The sequence below is a fragment of the Epinephelus moara genome, chromosome 5 (assembly GCF_006386435.1).
Source record: "Epinephelus moara isolate mb chromosome 5, YSFRI_EMoa_1.0, whole genome shotgun sequence".
NCBI lineage: Eukaryota > Metazoa > Chordata > Actinopteri > Perciformes > Serranidae > Epinephelus > Epinephelus moara.
In genome coordinates, this window is record NC_065510.1 from 43,455,721 (window position 1) to 43,470,509 (window position 14,789).

The following is a 14,789-nucleotide window of genomic DNA, read 5'->3' on the forward strand; positions in this document are numbered from 1 at the left end:
GGTGCTGAGGAGAGAAAGATGGTGAGGGGAGGCTGCATATGTGATCAGAAGTTACAAAACAGTTTTCCAATCCACTAATCCCACTCATTTGCTGCCCCAAGTGATTTTTCACATTCACACACCCTAATGTCACTCACATATGCAAGTGAAATGCACGTATGGTTTTTTCTACCTAAGTTAAATGTTTTAACCTTTCTCTACAGCTCACAACTTGGCTCTGCCTCCTCACACTCCCAACATAGCCTGTGGCTATAACAGTCATGAAAGCACAATGGCTAACTTTACGCTTCCCTTAGAAATCACAGTTGAACTACATTTCAGCACTGGTCTGGCCTGTCTGCACTACCTGCATTTGTTTTTGTCACCTTTTAGTGTTTCTGTTAATATGCTGTGGATCTTAATTTAAGAACAGTATTATATGGGCTGTGGACTGTTAATGATATGAATAATAAGTTACCCAAATATTTAATCAGGCCTGGCCACCAGGTGGCCAAAATTGAATGTATTCAGAATGTTATCTGTTTATTATGTTTCAGTCTATTAGCTATGACAATGAGGAGTCATAGCCCGGCTTATCACCTGCTTAACTCTCTCCTTGTATCTCTCTCTAAGTTTGTTTTCCTTGTGTTCTCTGACGTATACATTCCACAGATATCCAGCAGGCCAGATGCCTTCATCTGTCAGATCCAATCTTTAAGCCTTATGTCTTTCTGTTAGAACTTTTCTCTGCATCTGTTTTTGCTTCTCGCCACATGTTTTTCTATGTTTCTGGCTGACCTAGTTCCTGTTTCCTTACCAGAGCCTATTTCTCCATCTCTCCCTATTCTTAAAGTTTTCCTGAATCTTCTCTGTCTTTTATCCTGAGCTTGTCAGAGTCGGAGCCTGTCTCTCTGTTACCGTAAAACTTGCTTCCCATTTCACTGTTAAAACATGTTCCTGTTGCCCAGTCATGTGTGTTTGTTCCTCAAGCCTTTATTGAGCCTCAGCCCGACTCAGCATCTATCATGTCCCCACCCCTCTCTTTGCTCCAGTCAGTCTGTCTTTATTCTCGGCCCCAGCCCTGGCTCTGTAACACATTGCCTGTTGCCAACATTCTGCCTGTCTTACAGTTCTACCCCCTATGTTTGCCTGATCCAGCCTGCCTGCCTGCTGACAGCTGCTGAAAGACTTTGTCCTTGTAAACTATCTTTTAACTCTATCTGCTGTGTACTGGCGTCCGCTTTGGAGCCAAATTTCCTTTGCAAGCTACCTGGTTCATGACAAGTTTAATGAGTTGTAGTAATCTGTATCCCACCTTGGACTGTGGCCCATCCTTGGACTTGAATAATTTAATTGGTGCTGAGAGTGATATTACAGGTTTGGTCCGGTATGAGCTGGTTCTCTTTCCTAAAAACAACCACTGTATAATATGAAATTATATGATTAAAGTTAGTCAGACTTGACAATGTATTCAGAGCCAAAAGAGTTGCATGTTAATTAAGGCAAGCAAACACTATTATTATGCTGTGGTATTATTTTAATAGTACATAGTTAAATGAATGAAGACACAGAACTGAAAACTGTGCCAGACATATGATGATGACTGTATTAAAGAGATTGTATACCAAGTAGTCTGTTAGGCAATATCATGACTGCTGAGTTGCCAGACCAGGTTTTTATTAACTAATTCAGCCAAATTACGCACTTCCTGTTTCACTCATTCAGAAAAGAGATCAAGATCAGATTAGATTAAATGATGGTGTATTTTTGCGATGGCTGCTTTTCCCATCGAGGTCCTTTAATAGATAACTGCATCATGGGCTCCTGTTCAGACCTGGTATTAACCTGCATTTTGGGAGATCCAATCACAAGTGGACAGCGTAAAGACAATTTTAAACAACCACTAGGGCGCATTGTGATCCGATCTGTCAGACCACTTGCTGAGGTGGTCAGGAACGCATTTGACCACATATCTTTTTTAGTATAAACAGTAATATGTCCTGATGTGTTCACAACAAGGACTACATCATCAGTGCAGGTTGTGGTGGTTGTTTTGGTGACAGCATGCTAATGCTCTATAATTTATCCATTTTATAGTGAGTTGGACAAAGTGTTACGTGACTATCCATCGTTTTGCCTTATTGAAGGAGACATTGACTTCTGCTGACAGTGATATCTCAAGCTGTATTGACACAACCGTTAACAGTAGTGTTGGGGGTAAAACACTATTACATTTTAGCAGTACCAAAATGATATAACGCATTGCCAACAGAAGTTTGGGTAATATTATTACATTTACAGTGCCATGTAATGCTTTACCACCTGCAATAAATTGTTTATTGTTTGCATTTTTCATTCATCCACACTGATCCATACTCCGTTTCTGCCGGGGCACCACCAGAAAAAAAACGGCCCCCAAAGGTGGTTGTGTGTTGTCATGTCACTGCGTTATTTATACAGTCTACAGTCACTACAGGTGTATGATGTATTAAATAAATTATATATATATATATGTATATATATATATATATATATAGATATATACATTTTTTTTGTCATTTTAATACAAAGTGGTAACCACTGTATGTGAATGCATTAATGGGTCAGACCTGCGCAGCACTGGATTTGAATAAACTGTAATAAACTGGAGCTTGATTATCTGCTGTGAAATAACATGACCCTCATCCATTTAAAATCAACATTAGTTCTGCTGAGGTCATTCTGGTGATAGTAAGGCAAAAGTAGTGTAATAAGTAACTTGTTAGTCTACACAGAGAGTAATATTGTAAAGTGACTTATTACCTTCAAATGAAGGTAACTAGTAATATCTAATACATTACATTTTCTAGTAACTTGCCCAACACTGATGATTAGTATGCATGGTACAAAGCAGCTATGCATGGGGCAGTAACGTCATCGGAACACAAGTGATCAACTGGAGATGCATGACAGGCACAGGTGTGAACAACGATGCGTCTCTGCTGTCCACTTGTGATCGGATCACCCAAACCATATGTTAGTACCAAGTCTCAGCAGGTTATGAAGGTCCAAATACCTGAGTCACGTTTGGTTGAAGTTTTTGAGAAAAGGTTCTTGACTCTTTGTTGGGTGCTTGATGTTAGTCGATTTTGGTTTTAAAATTCTGCTAGTGTCCATGAAAACATGATCACGTGACATCACTTGTGAAAGATTTTGTCACATTGTGTGTTTAAAACACACCACAGTTTGTCTCTGCGTGGCTTTTTAAGAAAAGTGTCTCCTCTTTATCTCCATTCTGCACTTTATAATGTTGCTTAACTTTATTACCACACTGTCACTGCAGACAGATGTCATTGCTCAAGTATATGTCCTACGGTGCTCACATACTCTTATATGTTGATGACAAAGAGTTTTTTGCAAGGTTTCCCATCAGCTGTAGAGTTTCTGGACATGCCACTGTAACCATTACTGTGTATTTTCATGTTTCACATCCTATTTATCCATATTACATCTGCCCTCTTCTATAGTACTTGTAGGAAAAAACAAGGATTCACAATCATAGCACGAGTGCAATTTGTAGTTTTGATTTTATGTAGCTGTTCTTAAGTGTTACAAAGTGTCACTCTGTGGCAGGTCTGGTCAGGTAATTGATTACGGCGAGGTCTGTGATCCTCAAGCTCCTATAGACTTACATAATAGAAAAAGGCAGTCTTCTTTGAACAAAAGTTCTCCTATGTAACAGAGGAAATACTCTGCACATACACTCACGCACTAGAGACGTCATGGAAAAACACTCCACTGTGATCTCTCTCTCTCTCTCTCTCTCTCTCTCTCTCTGGTCAGGTAATTGATTACGGCGAGGTCTGTGATCCTCAAGCTCCTATAGACTTACATAATAGAAAAAGGCAGTCTTCTTTGAACAAAAGTTCTCCTATGTAACAGAGGAAATACTCTGCACATACACTCACGCACTAGAGACGTCATGGAAAAACACTCCACTGTGATCTCTCTCTCTCTCTCTCTCTCTCTCTCTCTCTCTCTCTCTCTCTCCTTCTCCTGTGGCATGGCAAAGTGAGCCTGCTGGTTCAGTGTGTTCACTAGTGAAAAAGATGCCGCTGTTGTTGCCATTACAAAGTTATGTTATGTTAAGTTATGATCAGAATATGTCTTTGTTACCTTTAAGGCTATAACACCACTACTTTGCTTTTTTACCAATTTGGCTCGCAGCCTCTAATGAGTCATACTCTGGCACGCATCTAGAACTAAGACGTGAACTTTTTTTTTCACTATTACTCACTTACTGTCTCATTGTCTGTTGCTTAGCAGATATTAATCACACAAACAAGGTTTAGATTGTAACACATTGTTCTCTCAATTTAAGAGCAAGTAGATGTTCCTGCTTCTCCTTTGTGCAATGTGGGCACAAAATTCTTCATGATCCACTCAAGAATGTATGTTGGATAATAGCTACTCTCTTATCTGGTCTCCTTTTAGTTCCTGTCCACACAAGCATCAGTCACACCCTGCATTCACTGTTGCAACACATTTACTGGAATTGGGAACTTGCTCTCTGTCATTAAAACAGCTTAAGTTTTGATGACATTTTTGAAATTAGCTGTTGTAGCACACTGTGTCACCAAGCTTAAAATGTCAAATGTCCTCCGGCATCTGTGGTCAGAGGCATAGGTTTCATTCATGAAATGTTTGTAAATGTGTGAGCAGATTTGCACATGAAAAACATTGATACTGAAAACCTACTCCGGATTCATGAATGCAGCAAAAACTCCAATTTGATTGTCGGGACGTTTGTATGTTAATTGTAATTTCAATCAGTCGTAAACTGACAGCGCACTCCCGCTAGTCAGCAGTTAGCATACATCTTCGCTCATGAATAGCTAGTGACCACCATGTGTGGAGGTGATAATTACTATGGATAGGTGCATCCTGTTGACCTGCAAATATGGAACAAACAAAGAAAGGGAGAGGGTCTCAAGTAGTTAAACAAAAATGGTTTGATATTACAGAACACATGAAAAAAATCACAACTTCCCAGTCGTAGCTGCAAATGAGTGCATTGCTTGCATCATCGTGACGCAGACAATGGCATCGCTCCACTGGAGCAGTCAACAGCAAACTCAAAAGGTATGGTGATGTACATGTTATATTTAGTGTTAAATCGCTATGCATTGCATGCTTAGTGTTTGATCAGTAACGTGGGTCTCACAGTCTTACCACTCAAACAGATGATAAAGTTCTCCTGATTTATTCAAGTGGGAACAGGAAGCAAGAAATGTAGAAATCACATGTATTAATCGATTTAAATAACTCATTCACATCCTTAAGATACCTAATTTTTCTCTTTTGTCATGTTTAACTTCCATGTCTCAAAGGCATCTGCGTATTGTGAACATAACAGAGCACAGTACAAATTAAAATTGTAATTTTTGATCATGACTAGCAATATTTATGTGCATACTTTATTTACACAAGCACTATGAGCCATCAGAGGCAGATTATGTTAGTAGTACCTATGAAAAGATCAGAGATACTAACATATTGATGATTGCTGAAATACACATAAATTTCCTTCTGCGAACAGTTTACACACTAATTCATTCTGCTCATGTTTCATGAATGAGACCCATCATGTATTAGGGTCCATCCCATTTTTGTGAACGTGATATCCCAAGAATGCCTTGGGGGAATTCCTTCAAATTTGGCACAAACTGTTCCTTGACTCAACAATGAACTGATTAGATTTTGGTGGCCAAAGGTCACAAAACATGTGTTTGGCCCTAAGAATTCATATACTAATTATGACAAAATTTCACTCAATGTCAAATAGAATAAAGATGATGAAATGATGACATTTTATATCCAAAAGATCAACTTCACTGTGACATCAGTGTGTTTAGCAAAAACATTTCTCTAGCCATTATTTAACTCCATATCTCAGGAACAGAAGGGGAGACATTTGATCAGATACTGAATGAGTGACACTAATCTTGGGTGTTCACCTGTAATGACTGTGTAGACTTTCTGAGCTGCCGGGTTAAGATGTGTGTGAGGCATCCATGTTTTAGAATATGTAGCTCCTTTGCCAAGCTCTAATTTAGACACAAACTCACTTGGGGTAGCACTTAAAGACAAAGATGTCAAAAACTTTTCAAAGTGAGATAAAATATTTGAGTGTATCCCAATGCTTTATTAATCTGCATCTGAAACATTAAGAAAGAAGAGGAAAAAGAAGTAAGACTGGATGGAAATAACAAGAAGAGGTGGAACAAAAAAGCACAGACACATTACCACAGAGTCTGTTGGTGCTAGCTTACTGCTAACATTTTTCGGGTTGGTACATCCGCTGTTTAAGCCAAATTAACGCAAAGATTCTGTGTGAACACATCCTCAGAGAGGTTTGGCTGTGTAAGGACCTGTTCCTGCTGCAGCCCTGTTAAGTGCGTCATATTTGATAATGATTTATATGCATAAACTTAACTAAATGAAGTGAAAGACCCCACAACTGTAGTCGGGGATCATGGTTCAGCACAATGATCATCATGTCAAATTCTATATCTACAGTATATTTAATAATCGACTGTAAGACAATTACTTTGAAAAATCTGCCTATGCTGTAAAAGCACCTGTCCGTATAAGACAAGTGTCTTCCCAGATTAGTGTTCATGTAAGGTGTGGTTACTAATCTTTGCCTAACATTGTTGGGACAGGCTGGACAAAAGCAAATTTACTTTTGCACAAGTGGTTTACAAGATGGGGCCAAGGGTGTGGTTAAGTGTGTGTGTGTGTGTGTGTGTGTTTGTGTGTGTGTGAGAGAGAGAGAGAGAGAGAGAGAGAGAGAGAGAGAGAGAGTTTTTCCCTAAAACTTCCATCTGAGTTGAATATTTAATATATTTAATATTTATTTAATTAATAACGTCCCATTATCGCCCAAGACCATTATTTGCTAAATTTGAACATTACCAGCCGAAAGAACTAATCCAAAGCAAAATCAGGGTAGGATCAGTAGAACATTTGGTGTGAATGACCAGTGCCCCAAAGAAATTTCCGAAAGGCATTAAAAAAGAAAAAAAAAAAGTACTTGCTCTTCAAAGAACACCGGAAAACAGGAAACGAGATGGATAAGTTGTTGATAAACTGCACATGGATGGCTAGATGGTATCTAAGCCCGCTCGTCGACCAACATTCCACTGACTTCATGAACTGTTATAGTTTAAGTGCTTAAAGCTCACACATACTGTCAAGTATTGTTTCTCTCTGTCTCAAACATACACTATGCCATTCCATGCGCTTTTGTGGGGGGCAGGGACGGGGGCATCTAAATGTTTGTCCGTATGTCACATGTTCTTTTACTCTCTCTCTGTCTTACACAATCCCTCTATCTCTGTTATTTCACGTGTTGCGGTGGGTTATCTCTATATACACTTACTCTTTGTCGGGACTGGCGACACCTTGTCTGTAAATGTAGTGCAGTGTGTGTGTGTGTGTGTGTGTTGTTTGAACAATAACGTAGCCATTTAATCAATCATCAGCTTAAAAACTGCCTTGTATTAGACAGTAATCGTGCTGAACTACTTATTTTAAATGTTGTCTCTTTTTTAATAAAAAATAAAAAATAAAATAACGCCCAACAGTTTATTGTTAGTGGACTAATATGTGCTCGTGGTCTATGTCATTCATTAAAATAGACCAGACACTTTAACAGTGTAAAGCTCTTAACTGTGAACCTGCCCTTTGACCCTTATAATGTATACCTCAGGGGCGTAGCCATCATTTCAGAAGTGAGGGAGACAAATTGTTCAGAGGTCTATTGAGTGATTTATCATCCTCTCGCATTCAATTGCACCTCTCCTTGGCGGCTAAAGAACCACATAACCACAAATAGCCACAGTACAGCACCAGGGGACCGACTTTAGTTCTTTAAAATTATATAGCTACTATCAAAATCTAAAGTTTTAGCTGCCACACTCTGGTTGAGTTGACACAGAATGACCCTCGAGCATCTATAGGGTAAGTAGCCAGATAATTAAGTGCAAAATACCTGCCTGGTTTCTCCCTGTCCCTCTTCTATCTATTGCAATAATATAGATAATAAATGTGCAAAGCAAAATTCATACATAGAATTAGGATTAGTAGTGGTGACATAGCTGTGGAAATTAACCTCAAAGTCACTTTTATGCTATAGATTTTTTTTTCAGCCAGTTATAATCTCTCCTCACCTGTGAAGACCCTGCATGATCATCCTTGCTGGCCTCTGGTCCACTGTCTCCTCCCTGACCCTGCTCTTTCTATTGTGGCAATAAAGATTAAAAAAATATGTGCAAAGCAATAGTGAGCACAAGTTCTGCGCAGAAATTAAGGAGGAGTGGGTTTATTCCTAGCATGAAACTAGCAAGCAAGCAATTTAACAATAACATTAGTATTCTTGTTAACTAGTTTAACTTGATATACTGGCATCTATTAATTAGTCATCATTTAGCTAACTTTATCTACATGCAACAGCATTACTCAACTTACACGGTTTGTTTGGAACAAATTGCCACGTTTTTTGCTTCTTGCTGGCTGCTTTGCTGAACATGGTTAAAACAAAGCAGCACTGCTCAGTAACGCACGTCTGATCTATGCAACTGATTCAGATCACAACACGACAGCATGTGTATGCGCCTGGCGCAGACTACTCATGGTGCGTTTAAAGACGGCTCGGAAAAAAACATGTTACCACATGTTAAAAACGAATTGAACGGTTGTAACAGCTGTAAAAGGTGCGGGGGACAGAGGGCAAAGATACGGGAAGTGCGGGGGACATGTCCCATGCGTACCCCGCGTCCGCTACGCCCATGATATACCTACTGAAAGGAAAATGCTTATGCTTACCTAACAAACATGTGCAAACGCAGTATTGCAACATGTTCTGTGGGCTACAGCATGTAATGTGGCAATACAAAGATTATATAAACACTGTCTTAGGAAAATGTATAAAATATGAGCAATGCTGTCATTTAGTAATATATTTTTCAAATAATCCGTATTTAATTGGAAAGTGATACCAAAGTTAAATCAATTCATTCAAAACCAAGCTGTCTACACATCAGTAGCAGCAGCAGCGGAGTTGAGACATTGTTTTTGTATGGAGAAAGACTGCAGGTTCTTGCAGCAGCACTGTCTTGCCCGTTACGCACAGCTTGGATTGTATACCTTGCTGCTGTATTCTGCATCCAAACTTGAACTTGAACTTTAAAGCTGACCATTTCAAAACAAACCCAATCAGACTACAGCTGACCAAGAAGCTGGAACACAAAAAGCATTTCTAAGATTAGTTAATCATATTGAATTCAAGAATAAGTGTGCTTCGGCTTTTTGCCAGTGTTAATCCAACTGTTTTAAGTTACACATATATGTCATGACATATCACCATTGAGTTGATATGCTGCTGATTAAACTAGGGTTCAGTGCAGACACATTAAACTAGTGCTTAATCAGCCGCACAAGCTGCTCAGATGGCTTATCTTGACACAGACTAAAAGTGTGGTGGGACTGAAGTCATCCTTCTGTTTGTTTTTCTACACAACCTTTTTGTTCACACACTCTCATTTTCTATGGTCTTGATGTTTGGCATAGTTTGCCCTGTTGTCTGGCTACCATTAGCTGCTATGCCAGCCTTGTGCAGCAAATTACACATAATTACATTGCCTGCCAGTGGCCGACTGTGCTGTTGGTACTGGTTGTTCCTTTTTTGTTTACTTTTGAGGAAATTTCAAGTCCACTCTCAAAGCGCTGGCTGGATTTGTTGTTCAACTTAGTGCACATAGCGCCAATCAGCTTTAACTGTCACGCCCCAATGACTGAGCCCCAGAATCGCACACAGAGCCAGGACTCTTTTTATCTCTGGCGGCTGCAGGGCTGCTGCTAGACAGTGAAGTGAGCTGTGAGCAAGCTATAGTAGGCTTGCTTCAGCTCTGACCACATGTTGTAAAATGAGAAGCAACCCATAACACCCTCTGTGTGTATACTGGAAAGTTGTTTGGATTTCTGAAATACAGTTCGCAGGTCTTACAGAGGACTGGCGAGGTCCCCAGGAGAAGAGAATATATCAGCAAATTCCTCCAGTTCTTCAGCTGACCGTGACTTTATACTGTAGTACATGAAATAACCCAGGCCAGCCATTAGGAGTTATTAAAACACCCACACCTACTCCATAGTGAGCATGGGCCTTTACATTCCCCCGACCTCTACCCCTCTAACCCAAGGCCTAGGGGTCATCTGTGACCTTTGACCGCCCCTCCTGACAGCAGGTCAGAAATATTATAGGTTGCTACAGCTGTCTACAGCAAGAAAGAGAACATTACAAGTATCGTGAACTTAAATGTGCTTCCACTCGGAAATGTGCTTGAAAATTGTAGACGTATCTTTAAGGTTCAATCAGGGCTGAGTGACCCAGATAGCATAATGTCAGGGATGATATTTAGTGGGTTGCTGATATGTTTATTCTCCTGTAATGATTTCTTATGTATGTTAGGATACTTTAGCCATTTGTTTAGATTCAGTGGGTTGGTTGTGAATCTCTCAAGGTCAAAGACAATGCTGATAGCTAATGTGCGTCACACACAAAGTTACACTCTGTCACTGCAGGGGCAACCAGAGGAAAGTGTGGACACTTTCTATAATCACACAGTGAGTTATATTAGTTGTGTGGAAAATATAGGCTGAAACAAGCCATACACATGTAGTTGTTAAATTCACCCTCGCTTTCAATGCAGTGCCCTAGGGCCACACTTCTTCAGCATTGGAATGGGCTTCATTTGGCAATTTTTATTTTTTTTTTTAGATATTTTTTGGGGCATTTCTAGCCTTCATTTGACAGGACAGACAGGTGTGAAAGGGGGAGAGAGAGAGGGAGTGACACGCAGCAAAGGGCACAGGCCGGAGCCGAACCCGGGCCGCCGCGGCAACAGCCCCGAACATGGGGAGCCCGCTCCACCACCAAGCCACCGACGCTTAACTTTCAGAAACACACTTTACATGGTAATTAGCCAGGTTTGTGGAGGTGAGAAAGTATGCAGAATTTCAACTTCTCTCTTAGGCTCTCTTTTCATTTTTCAAACTATTTTTATCACTTTATCACTTAACACATACCATGAATGTTGTCTGTTTAAACATCTGCGCTATTATCTCTATTTGTATCCCCAATCCATTTTGTTGAGACCACAAAAACACACATACTTCTGGGAGAGGGATCAGAAAGGCAGTGTAATTATTTACCTTGATTTCTTCAGGGGGGTTTCACTGATACCTCTTTTCCACCAAATTAGCTCTGATTCTTGAACCAGACTTAAACCATTCAGGATTCAGGGAACCTTGGCGCTATCTAGCAAACTGGTCTGCATTTCCACCAGTTTTGCACAGAACCACAGTCATCAAGGATGTGTAATCAAGGGAGGGCATTGTGTAGTACACAATAGAAGTAAACAGTAGCAGTAAAATCAAGGATTATATTGATAACCTGACAACTTTTGTACTGTTATTATACTGTAGTTTTTACCCACAAAACAAGCATAGACCAACTATTTATGGGACCACCGTCTTTTTTTGTCTGACAATTCTCACCTAACTTCTGCATTGTTGCCTTCTCCATCATGTCTCCATCATGTAGACTACTAATGTCTTCAGGGTTCTCACTTCGGGTCAAGAAAAAGCTGATATTTTTGGTTCCAGCTGAGAACCAACATTTCAGGGTCTGAACTAATTTATTTTTGGTAGAAATGCTCTGAACAGCTCAAAATCTAGTTAAGAAACCAGAGTGGAACCGATTCCATGTTGGTTGAAAAATGGAATTAGAGGAAGGCTCTTGCCCTGATCACATTCACACAGTTACTTACATACAGAACTGGAAGCTGCCCACTACCACCACAGTCTGACCCATTGGCCACAGAGCGGCTCCACTGGAATGGTTGTGGTTTAAAAGAATAATAAACACTGCAGTTTTACTTCTCCCACCCAGATTTATGCTGACAGGGATTGAGGGAACTACCTTTTGGTCACAAGCTCACTTCTCTAACCTTTAGCCCACCACTACCCCATGATACAGGATTAAGGAGGTTATGAGATCAGTCTTTCAGCCTGCTATTGAATTGACAGTGGTTAAACACCTTTGCCCTCAGACTTGGTCAGATGACATGTCATCAAGCCAGTTCATTTCAAGCATACTGAATCCTTTTCTCTGTCCTCTTGTTATATACTTACCATATCATTGTTCATTCATTGTGTGTTACCATATGTAAAAAAGGGCAACATTTACATAAACTACGTTGTATGTTATGCTTCAAACATTTCAAAACAGTCCATGGGTGCGTTTGTAAATCCAACCTGACACTCTGCACTAAAATAAAAGAGCTATTGTTTGAAGAAACAGAGCGTTCTATTTCCACATAACGGACCCTTAAGTTCATCACACATTCACTTTGCTTGGTGCTCTGCTGCTCCGTCTCCCCAACATTGCCCAGAGTATGTGCTGCTGCTCCGATAGTTTGGTGTTCTGAATTGAATGGTACATTCCAACAGTCCAAATTTACACCTGCATTCAGAGTGAGTATTTTCAAACGCACCCAATGTATAGTGTGTTTAAAATCCATTCATTCACTTTTTGAAAATTGGAAAAACAGGTAAGTTTGACAGGCAGTGTGTACAGTGAACTTGACGTGAAAAAGAAAGAGAGCAAATATTTATTGTTTGAGTTTTTGTTTTACTTCATAAGTTTGTTAACTGTTTTCAGGAAAGACATAACAATCCACAGACATTTTGTCAAAGCAAAGCAGCTAGTGAGCTCGTCTGGTCAGGACAAAAAGGATGTTTATCAGCTTGTCTTGGCCTTCTCTGCTTTTGCTCATGAATGAAAATGTATTTAGATTCCATTTGAACTAATGTTAAGAAGTCTACAAGACTCACTTTAAAAAGCATTCTTAACAATTGAGGATGGCATAAAACTTGTGGTGTGTGCTTTTCTCTACCAACGCAGTGCTACACTGTGTGGATTTATGTGCTTTGTGTAAAAGTACTATTTAATTTATGGCTTATATGTTGTATGATTTATCAGGCTTAGGCACAACAACTTAATCTTAAAGGTACACAAATTCAAAACTTTAGATTGATTAGTGGTTCCCAAACCATTTTAGACCACGGTACCCCTTCAAAGGAAAGTTTTTATTATTCAATTTAATTTCAAATCAATCTTATTTATGAAGCCCAATACCACAAATAACAATGTGCCTCAGGGGGGTTTACAACATATGACATCCTTCTGACTCCCTCTGACTTTTTACTTGTTTGTTTGTTTTATATTAAGGCTATATATTATTATATGGAGCACACCTACAGGTCTGAATCCACTGACACAGTTTATTCATGACAGAGCCAGATCACACATAAAGTTAGGAACATGCAATGCTAAAGTCTCTGAAAGAGATGTAGAAAGACTACCGTCAGTATGGTCAGTTTAATGTAACCATTGCATAATGTTAGCTTACTAATGTGATGGACCATTTTCCAACCTCACAGAGATACCTTATGTTCAAAAGTACTGTATTATCACCCTAAATTCTTCAGAGCATGACGGTTTAACAACTGTAGACAGCATATGATCTAATTAGCATTATTAGCATAGCTAAGCTTACCCAAGGCTAATTTATAAGCTGGCTAATTAGCTAGTTAAAAAGCTAATGTAGCTAATGTAGTTATGTCCTTCTTGAGCCACCGTAAGGTCAGGCAGGCCTCAGCCCTTTCTACTTCTTGGTTTTCAATTTGTTTGGCTCAGTATATAAGCCCATACCTCACTCTTGGTACAGTCTTTTGTCCCTCTGCTCCCAGGGTTCTGACGGGATGATTGTGATTGGCTCTGTTCTAGCCTAGTGGTTTTAGGTTTTCTGCTTTTAAGTGCTGTGATTTACCCTCTGCTTTGTACTTTAGGTCCTGCTCCATAGCGACACTTGCTCCCCAGTGTATTTGGCCTTCTGTGTGAGAGGTCCCAGTAGGCAAGCAGGAGAGGTAAAGATCAGTGTTGCATTTTGTTTTATGTATTTGTTAAGCAGTATATATTAATTCATTAATCTTCTCTTTTGTAGATGCTACTGCCACTGCTGTTTTGTTCATTTTGATATTGTTCTATACTTGGTGATTTTGCTTTGCTCATTTTGTTTCTTTTCTTTTTGTCTTTGAGACTCTTGTCTCAAAGACAAGACAAGAGTGTCTCTATTTGGATGCAACAGGATTGTCGGCATGTGACTGTCGACAGTGGAGGGTTTCGGTGATAGAGTTTCTCCCCCTGCCTCACACCTCTTTCACCTGTGTGTTGTGGTAGTTTTTGCACCTCCTTGATTAATCACATTTTTCTTATTTTGCTGTGTTATTTTGCTTATCTTTTAGCACTCCATTGTTTTAATGTAATTTGCTGTTTTTAAGTAGTACTTCTTTGCATTTTCACAGCTTTTAATAGGATTCCTGTTTTAATATATACCTTTTTTGTCTTATTGAATTGTTTAATAAACTTTGTAATCTTGGGAATTCTTTGTCTCTGCCCCTCATTTCACTGTTATCTGTATCATTTTAAAGTACTGTATCTGTGGACATTTGGTAGGTCTGAAGCAAAAGAAATGGTATCCTCTAAACTCTAAATCAAAGCTCAAAACGTCCACACTAACTTACCATTAAAAATGGAGGACAGACTTCTCGGACAGTCTTTTAGTACAATCACTTGCACAGCAAGCAATATTATTTGCTCTGATACTTGAATTAAAAACTCTCCAAAAAGCACAACACCACAGACA

General features: G+C 39.5%; 1 protein-coding gene across 2 annotated transcripts in view; it reads left to right on the forward strand.

Annotated features, from left to right (window-relative positions):
- Positions 1–14,522, forward strand: part of LOC126390127 (high-affinity choline transporter 1-like) — a 48,201-nt gene extending 33,679 nt beyond the window's left edge. The window contains exons 8-9 of one of the 2 annotated variants that reach the window (XM_050044281.1): positions 13,933–14,010; positions 14,183–14,522. In XM_050044281.1, coding sequence (XP_049900238.1) covers positions 13,933–14,010; positions 14,183–14,323 — 219 coding nt within the window. In that variant the 3' untranslated portion in view covers positions 14,324–14,522. Of the gene's footprint in view, positions 1–13,932; positions 14,011–14,087 lie in introns of both variants that reach the window. The other variant, XM_050044282.1, reaches the window with a different exon arrangement.
- The last annotated feature ends 267 nt before the right edge of the window (positions 14,523–14,789 follow it).